The sequence below is a fragment of the Bombyx mandarina genome, chromosome 24, assembly GCF_030267445.1.
Source record: "Bombyx mandarina strain Sakado chromosome 24, ASM3026744v2".
Classification (NCBI taxonomy): Eukaryota; Metazoa; Arthropoda; class Insecta; order Lepidoptera; family Bombycidae; genus Bombyx; species Bombyx mandarina.
Window position 1 is genome coordinate 9,436,249 of NC_143230.1, and position 9,688 is coordinate 9,445,936.

The window sequence follows — 9,688 nt, forward strand, 5'->3', positions numbered from 1 at the left end:
ATATATGGAGTATCAATATCGGATATTGAATCTATATATTTTCTGAATCTATATATTGATGGATGCTAGTAGATTTTCTCGTTTCATGATATTTGAGATTTGAAACGATACGCTGATATAATATCGTAGTAGATATAGATTTAAGTCAACGTTATACGGTTGGTTTTCTGATATCAATTTATAATATGATTTTAAAGTAATAAAAAGAACATGAAAATAAAAATATCAAAAAAACTTTCCTTCATGCTTTTATCAGGCTTAGGACTGGCCGACTTGAGGGGGTGAGGCCGCGCGGCGCGCTACCAGCACTCTAGCGCGCTGCCGTGGAGTGAATAGAGCGACCGGTCGACGGTGTATCGCGTCCCGACCCGGCAGGCTGGTTCTGGTCCAGCGGGGTATTCCGGGACACCAGCGGCACCGTCTGGGCGGCCCGACGGGCTGCCGTACCGAGACGGCCGACGTTTCAGAGCCTTCGATTTGCCTCGAAGGCTCCGTCGGCCGGGCGTCCTTGGGGTGAGCCGCGCCGTCTGGTTGTAGTGTTGACCGCGGTAGCCCCCCTACCTCATCCGGGTTCTGACTTCGGAGGGGATCGGACGTCGGGTGTAAGAGTGCAGGGGAGTCGTTTAGTGGGTGGGTCCTAAAATCCTTGGGCCCGCGGTCTGCTCACAACACCATGCAGATCGTTGAGTCTCACATACCCCGCGCGCCCCTTTTGCGCGGGGACCTCGTAGGAGGTTCGGCCCACTACCCGAAAAAAAAAAAAAAAAAAAAGGCTTAGGACTGGCTACATTATTTTCAGTTTTTAGTATTTTGTGTCTTAATTTAAAATTACAAAATATACCAAAAGAGTAGATTTCAAAAGTTTAATACAAACACAAGAAATAAACTCAATTATTTGGATTCAACTAAAAATAGAAAAATGTGTACTTTAAAAATCAAACACAAAAACTTTTAAGTATTTATAAACACTTGTCCAAAAATTCTAGTTCAAGGTCAAAGCGCGTGAAATTAAATTCAACGATGCAAATAGGCTATACTGCATTCAAGTTAGGGTCGAAAGTTGAAACTTCTTTCCTAAATTGTATCCTGCTGATACGCTAAGAATAATTACAGACATATGGACTTAAATATAAGGTTTACAATTGTATGGATAATGCCTGTTTCTGTTTCATTCATCACATGATATCCCTATCGTGCGCTCACTCACTCTGGCCGATTCGATACGAACCAAACGAATATTGCTGATATTCACGAATCGGTACGATATGCCGATGCGCATCACATCGAGCAATATCGTGTATCGGCTGATATCGATACATAGATTTCGATTCACGAATCGGTACGATATGCCGATGCGCATCACATCGAGCAATATCGTGTGGTTGCGCTAGTTTAAAACTTAGTTTTAAGTTTCGAAAAATAGCAACATTTTAATTTGGTTTTGCAAATCCTGTCCCATCCCTCTCCGGCACTTTACCTACGGACGCGTGCGAGCGAGATCGTGTGGTGACATCGAGACGAAAAAATATGGCTGAACAACCGCGCGCGCTTCGTGTCTTTGTTATGTTAAATACGTAAATAAGTGAAATCGTTGGTCTTTCTCATCGCGAAGTGGTACGAGTCTGCAGTAAGGACTACATAAAGGTATTGTGCATCCTTCCTTTAACGCAGAACTGCCGCTTCTTATCGTTTCTTCCCGCAGTCTGTGTCCTTCATTTGCAACGACCAAATTTCAAATATTTCGTAGTTTGTTCATCTCGCGTCTACATCGTGTATCGGCTGATATCGATATATAGATTTCGTGCGGGGCGATATCGGATTCAACGATATTGCTGCGATATATAGATATTGAATCTAGATACGATTTATATCACCCACTCCTAGCATGAGTCTGACCGACTTGCCTACGCAGGGATGGCACTCATAGTCGGTAAGATCCAAAAGTTGGGACTCAAGATGGCACTCGATAAATTTCAGGTCCTGCTGTTTCACAAGGTTGGGAGAGCCGCCGATTGGGGCTCACCTGGTGATTGGAGGTGTGTGTGTGTGTGTGCTTGTGTGCGTGTGTGTATGCTTGTGTGCGTGTGTGTATGCTTGAGTGCGTGTGTGTGTGTGTGTGTGTGTGTGTAAGCCTATGAAAACGTTTATTTTACCTGACATATTTTCGCGGAGCGTACAGTGTAAAATCTATGAAGACGGTCCCGTAGTCGCAATAACGTCGGAGGACGCACGACCCCGGTGTTCCATTGCCTGTCGTGCAATTCCTTTGCGTTGCATCCGTATCTGTGAAAAGACATAAGAAAACCGCGCTTATGGATGGTAGAAGGATTTTTAGGCGGGAGGGAATGCGAATGCAGTGCGATGTTAATCAGAGTTGTTTTATTTTGTTTGTTTAGGGTATCTTTAGGTTTAATCTTGTGATAACGATGGTCGGACGTGGGTTCTTCCAAAATGTTTCGTAAATAACCACCGTTTTACTGAGACTATTTCAGCTCATTTCGTTTCGCTTAATTTCATTACAATTTTTTTTGTCTTAAATGAATTAACTTCATGTCTTTTTTCACATAAAAATATGTATTTATTAATTTAATATTTTCGTAAACTCGACACTAGCAAGAAGAAGAAGAAGCCAGTTGCCATATTTAAGAAAAAAAGAAGAAGGAAAATAGAGTGTAAACTATGGAGGGTGGAGGTAAAAAGAATCGTCTGTGTTTATGAAAAATGTCCATCGAAATGTATTAAACTAAGGTGGTGGAAATAAAATCACTATAGAAGCACGTTTTCTTATAATAATTGGTTATAATTTATATTTACTGCATTATTTTGTCCAACGTAAGCTGTTGAAATTTTCAATTAACTGTTATACTTTAGTCGAAATGATATTAAATTTTTAATTCGGCATACTTCATCTACAATTCCTACATTCATACCCTTTATGTACACCAGCGCGATTGTGATAGGTTTTTGAACTGTTATTTATTATAGTATACAGCAGGACACTTTTTCAACTTTTTTCCCTTATGAAATGATTCTCCTTATTTCTACCCTCCATAGCTTAATTAGCTCCATAAATAAATTAGCTTACATGTGGATAAGTTGAAAAAGTTTTCTAATAGCGCTAGCGTGGTTTGTTGAGAATGCGGAGTTCAAAATTTTTATAAAAAAACTTGCGACGCCATCTTTGAAATTACACCACTCGCTACGCCGGCGCCACACTAATTGGAAGCTTTTCGACGGACACTTTTATTTTTCAAACAGATATTGTTTGAACGCACAAGACATTCCAGCTCAAGTAGTCAAACGGAGCGGAGCTCTGTACTTGTTATCGTGGTACACTTGATATAATAAACGGAATTCATGAGTCTTAATTACTGTCGCTAAAAAAGGCAATGATAATAATGAAGAGAAAGGCATCAGAAACGCCGACGTCATCATTTTAAAAAACCCTTGGAACCAGCCTCTCCGTCATATAATTTGGACACTGTTGCCATTAGTTAAAAACCAACATACCCGGTACGTTAGAATTATTAATATTGGCAGCACCGAAATTTTCTTCCGGCATCAGGGCTGTCAGCTCTCCGAACAATACGAACAACAGGAGTAATCTGAAAAATGACCAAACTATCTTTATATCTGTTATCCAAACTCAATCAGTCAGTATACTTGATGCGGCTTTTTGTTCTAGCGATAAAAGAGATCGCATGTATATACATTTTTAGTACATAGCATTTTTAGATACATTCTTCATTTTTTTATTCTAAACAGATAATGTATATAGTACATTTGGTATCAAGCGATTGGAGGTATAGTAAGTAAGCAGCGAGTTCAAAATCTCAATGTAGTTCAAAACGAATTATCAATAGGAAAGTGATAGGCTGTATTGCGAAATTAACGGATTGTAGAGAACGCTTAGATGACGAAATAATAAACATAAAGGTCATGGAATTTTAAAGCACACTTAGGGAGGCACGCTCTCTATGTACGAAAATTGTCCGCCGAGACGACCGAAGCGACCAGTCAGGACGGCGTCGCCACTGCAAGTGGTATATTTTCAAATCAAATCAAATCAAATCAAAAAAATTTTTATTCAACATAAATGAAAGTACATACTTGTTGAACGTCAAAAGTACTACCGCCAATTCACAAGAACTAGCCTCCGTCCTGAGAAGAATTGGCAAGAAACTCAGCGAGCATGTCTTTTTTTTTTTTTACATATAATATTATTATTTATTTATTTTTTAATATTAGATTTTTTTTATATATGAATTTTTTACACAGTATTATAACGTAACAATTACTACAATATTGAAATACCCGGAGCGAGCAACTCATTCCCACTTTGTGCAATCTTCTAGATAATCATTGACTTTATAGTAAGCTTTATTGCACAGATGTTCTTTAATAGTTTTCTTAAACCTATGTATATGTAGGTTCTGAACATCATGTGGGATTTTGTTGTACAGGCGCACAGACAAACACCCGAATGAATTTCGTATCTTATGTAACCTACTCATCGGCACAACAAGCTTGTGTTTGTTCCTAGTATTTCTATTATGTATGTCCGACATCTTAGGAAACTCCTCAATATGTTTACGAACATACATCAAATTTTCAAAAATGTACTGGGATGGCATAGTGAGAACTTTAATTTCTTTAAATTTCTCCCTCGGGGATTCCCTTGAGTGCATGTTATAAATAGCACGTATAGCTCTTTTCTGCAGAATAAATATCATTTCTACATCGGCCGCATTGCCCCATAGCAAAATGCCATAGGACATGACACTGTGGAAGTAACTAAAGTAAACTAAACGAGCCGTGTCCGCGTTTGTTAACATTCTAATTTTTTTTACTGCGTATGCTGCAGGGCTGAGCTTACTCGCCAATTTATGAATATGAGGTCCCCACTGCAGTTTGGAGTCCACTGTTATACCAAGAAATACGGTTGACTCAACAAGCTCCAATGATTCCTCAGAAACAATTACATTACTATCTACTTGTTTCACATTTAAAGATGATTTAACACATTTTAAAGATGGCGTCAATGGTTTTTATATTCAACTCAGCTATAGCGGATTGAAGTAAGAAGCGCCCTCTCGTATAGGGGACAAGTAGAAAAAGTGTCCACCTGTGGTGAGCCCAGAGCTGTTGTTAGAAGAAGACTTACCGAAATAACGCAATTAGTGTAGGAAGTGGAAATTATATGAATATAATAGTTTTAAACAGAGCGATGTGCACTGGGTAAAAATTTTTTTTTATTGCTTTGATGGGTGGACGAGCTCACAGCCCATCTGGTGTTAAGTGGTTACTGGAGCCCATAGACATCTACAACGTAAATGCGCCACCCACCTTGAGATATAAGTTTAAGGTCTTAGTATAGTTACAACGGCTACCCCACCCTTCAAACCGAAACGCATTTCTGCTTCACGGCAAAAATAGACGGGGTGGTGGTACCTACCCGCGCGGACTCACAAGAGGTCCTACCACCAGTAATAAATGATTCTTCATAAATATTTCTTTATATTCCTATTTACGTAGGTAGTGTTCCTTTCCTTCTTAATTTAATATCCTATTCTAATAGTTGATGGCGCTGTTTTTAAAATCATTCCACTTGCTGCTATGGCGCCATATTAATTAGCTTCCTTTCAGAGGACACTTTTTAATACACTGTTATGGTACTCCTTAATTACACCCTCCATAAAACTTGGTACACTTCGCTCCACAGATGACAATAATGTTTGACTAGCCGATGCCTACGCGCGCATTGCTGTTAGCGTGGACCTATAAGTTACTTATTAGTACTAGATGATGACCGAGCCTAGATCGATTTATCGCCCCCGAAATCCCCTGTATACTAAATTTTATGAAAATCGTTGGAGCCGTTTCCGAGATTCAGATTATATATATGTTTATATACAAGAATTGCTCGTTCAAAGGTATTAGTATTATTATTCGCCAATAGATGTCGGGAAGAGTTGATTATTGAAAACACGAATAAAACATTTTCTGAAAATAAATCGTAGCTAGATCGATTTATCGCCCCCGAAGTCCCCTGTATACTAAATTTTATGAAAATCGTTGGAGCCGTTTCCGAGATTCAGATTATATATATATATACAAGAATTGCTCGTTTAAAGGTATAAGAAATATATGACGATGCTTGTAGCTGAAAGTACTGTTTGAAGAAGCATGTTGCTGATAACTCTATTTCTGTAATCTGACCAAGCGTGTTGCGGATAAAAACATGTACTTTTAGGTTATTAAAGTAATTATAAATAAAAAAATATACAATAATCTTAGTGTTTAAAAGTATGAGATTTCATTTAGGTTAGGTTACATTAGGTTTTCTCTATTATGAATAACTAGCTTTAGCCCGCGACTCCGTCCGCGTGGAAAAGTTACTTTGGCATAACGCGAAATATTACCTCCACTTCATTTACGTAGAAAGTGAAAATATTTTTGAATTATAGAATGTTAAAGTATGTCAAAAGAAAAAAAATACCTCGATTTTGAAACATTCTTCATTGGTGCTCGACTTGTATTGGTCTTAGATTGATGTTATATGCCTATAGCCTTCCTCTATAAATGGGCTATCTAACACTGAAAGAATTTTTCAAATCGGACCAGTAGTTCCTGAGATTAGCGCGTTCAAACAAACAAACTCTTCAGCTTTATAATATTAGTATAGATAACGTCAAAATGTATTATTAAATTATTAAACTCAACACAAATCACTTAACAACTGCTATATTCACTTCCCCACAAGACGGTGCGTTGTTGAATTTTAATTTGCTCCTTGTATGAGACAGCTTACCTTACTTCTACCCACATATATATATTTAGGAATCATTAAGTCATAGAAAATGTGACCCAAATCGCTAAAACGTATTGACAAAAATCACAAAACATTGGAAAATTTTACAAGGCTCTTTTGATAATTTAAATTATGTGCATAAATTTAATTAAAGTGGAAAATGTTATTGTAAATGGTTTTTAAAGTAATAGATCTAAACACAGAGGTTGCTATTTGAGTTATCTACTTAATATATACCACAATACAAATAAAACAAAATTGTTTATGGCTTTAAATGTCTATTAAAATAAAATAAAAAATATTTTATTTAGAGCAGACGTGGCCAACTTAATTAGAACCAAGATCTACTGTCTACTGACGAAAGACACTGCGATTTACCAATGTAATGTGTCTTTAATGATATTGCCTAAAATATACGTAAAAATCAGCTTTCAGAAAATACGTGAAGTAGGTAATGATTTTATGTACCTTGAGTAATTGATACCTGAAATTGGCCGTCTAAGCAAGGTAGCAGGTAGGCATGCGTTCTTAGTACATACTAACACTACACAATCGGCCACATTTCGTTCGTCAGAAAATGCGTGACGTCTGGGGGCCCTGGGATCTTACTCTATGATAGCCTTTGCTGTTCGTTAGTCTCGCTAAAACTCGAGAACGGCTGGACCGATTTGGTTAATTTTGGTCTTGAATTATTTGTGGGAGCCCAGAGAAGATTTAAAAGGTAGATAAATATGAAAATGCTCGGAATTAGATAAAAAATAACAATTTTGTTTTCCCTGTGATGGTTCCCCCGTTGGACGGATTCCTTTTGTTTGTTTTAAGTTTATTTTATACAAAAGTTTAGGTCTTTTATTTCTCGATTGAGGCACTACGAAGTCTGCCGGGTCAGCTAGTTATATAATAAAAGAGAAATATTGTATAGAAGAGAGCATAAATAATGTGACGTAATGGTCATTAACAAATGATACAAGATGAAGACGATGCGTGCAGCAATTGGTGATTACGTTGCGCAGTCTTTTCTATGTATTTATACTTTTTGTTTTGCCACGATCGACTGAACTGATAGCCACGATCGACCGGTCGATCGCGATTTACCGATTGGCCACTCCTGATTTAGAGATATAAAAAAAGTAATGTATCAATTTATTGTGAACCGAAAGTGTATCTTTTTTTTGTATTGCCCTTGTGGGCAGACAAGCATACGGCCCACCTGACGGTGAGTGGTTACCGTCGCCCATAGACTTCAGCAATGCCAGGGTCGGAGCCAAGCCACTGCCTACCAAAAGTCTACGAAACAGTCATACTATCGTGATTTTTGGAACAATTATTATACAATATGTTGAGACTTCAGACCTCATCACTCAAGGGACATGGTATACCTATAGGTACACAATGTTTTTATCGGATCCGTGAACTACTCAACACCAAGTGAGCTTTAGTTCATTTATAACAGAACTATAAGTATACAACCGTAAAAACAATTTTACGAATGTTTTTTTGTACAAATCTGAACTATAACATAATAAGTAAGATATTGTATACAAAAACTCAATTTGTTAAACTAAAATAGGATTCATAGATTAAAACAATTTAAAAAAAAAAACTAATTGTGTTAATGCAAATTCTTTGAGTAAAATAGCTTTGAATTTGACATGCAGACATTACGTTCTTTTTTCTGTTTTTGCTCTTACTTCCAGCCATTTTTAAACTCAATAAATTAATTTTAAAACACTCACCTTAACTTAGCGTCCATATCTGAGCCCGTGCAGCGATGTACTAATCACATAACGACATAAGTAATAATGTTTATTATTAATATTGTTACGATAAATACGACGACCTATTTAAAAGTTAATTAGTTTTGGCCATTACTGTTTGTTAATACAAAGTACATGTTAAAGTGATCTAGGCATTGGACCACGTCATTACGGATCCTCCCGATCCATTAACGGTGCTTTTAGGCACCACAAGCACCGGTCACCGTCCTCGTCGAACCCGTCGCTTGCGACGAAGGGCTCGACGAGCGAATTAACCCATAGACACAGCCCACTGAGTTTCTCGCCGGATCTTCTTAGTGGGTCGCGTTTCCGATCCGGTGGTAGATTCTGCGAAGCACTGCTCTTGCCAGGGTTCGTGTTAGCAACATCGTCAGGTTTGAGCCCTGTGAGCTCACCTACTAGCCCTGTGACGCTGATATGGTCTTTCTAGACCATCAACTTAGGTAGGAAAATAAAAAAGGATTCAAACTTCATTACATTTAATTTCGCACACAACGAAGACAAATAAAACGCACTACCAAATTTAAAATCACCGTTTATTATTGAAATTAATCATAAAAATAAATTATATTTCTTTTAAATATGACATAATTTTATTAAAATCACAAATTGCGTATTGATTTTTTTGTTGTTTTTTGTTATTGTTTGAAACATTATAAATTAACACATTCGATCGACAGTTTTAAGCGATATTAAAATCAATTCACTTCAGTTTTACATTTTAATTTCGGGCTATAGAAAAAATACGGAATGATGACGTCATAAATCTGTGTGTTGCTGGAAAAAGACAGAGCATGCCTCAGAATTTCTTGAAAACAAGAAAGTGTTGCCAATTTTAATTCTACAGTATTTTTAAACGTATTCAATTTAGCTTTTGCATATATATGTAATATTGAAGAAAAATCGCGTATTATATAAATATATTTTAAGTCCCTATCGATTTGTTTGTACTTGCACGATACACATTAGACATCACCGGTTGTTACGACTATCGGTTTTTACGACTGAATATGAGCAGTCCCTTCGATGTCGTTATAACAGATTTTGACTGTAATCTTATTTTTTGTTGCATTCGAAGCCAGATTATCGACTTAATGTG

General features: G+C 37.3%; 1 protein-coding gene across 3 annotated transcripts in view; it reads right to left on the bottom strand.

The window, feature by feature from the left end:
• LOC114241628 (uncharacterized) overlaps window positions 1-8,687 on the bottom strand; it is a 16,316-nt gene extending 7,629 nt beyond the window's left edge. Inside the window, exons 1-3 of one of the 3 annotated variants that reach the window (XM_089737857.1) lie at window positions 8,548-8,687; window positions 3,511-3,605; window positions 2,154-2,283 (exon numbers count right to left, since the gene is read on the bottom strand). In XM_089737857.1, coding sequence (XP_089593983.1) covers window positions 2,154-2,283; window positions 3,511-3,605; window positions 8,548-8,564 — 242 coding nt within the window. In that variant the 5' untranslated portion in view covers window positions 8,565-8,687. Of the gene's footprint in view, window positions 1-2,153; window positions 2,284-3,510; window positions 3,606-6,499; window positions 6,638-6,811; window positions 6,904-8,547 lie in introns of those variants that run through there. The other 2 variants (XM_089737858.1, XM_028172497.2) reach the window with 2 other exon arrangements.
• Window positions 8,688-9,688: the final 1,001 nt, after the last annotated feature.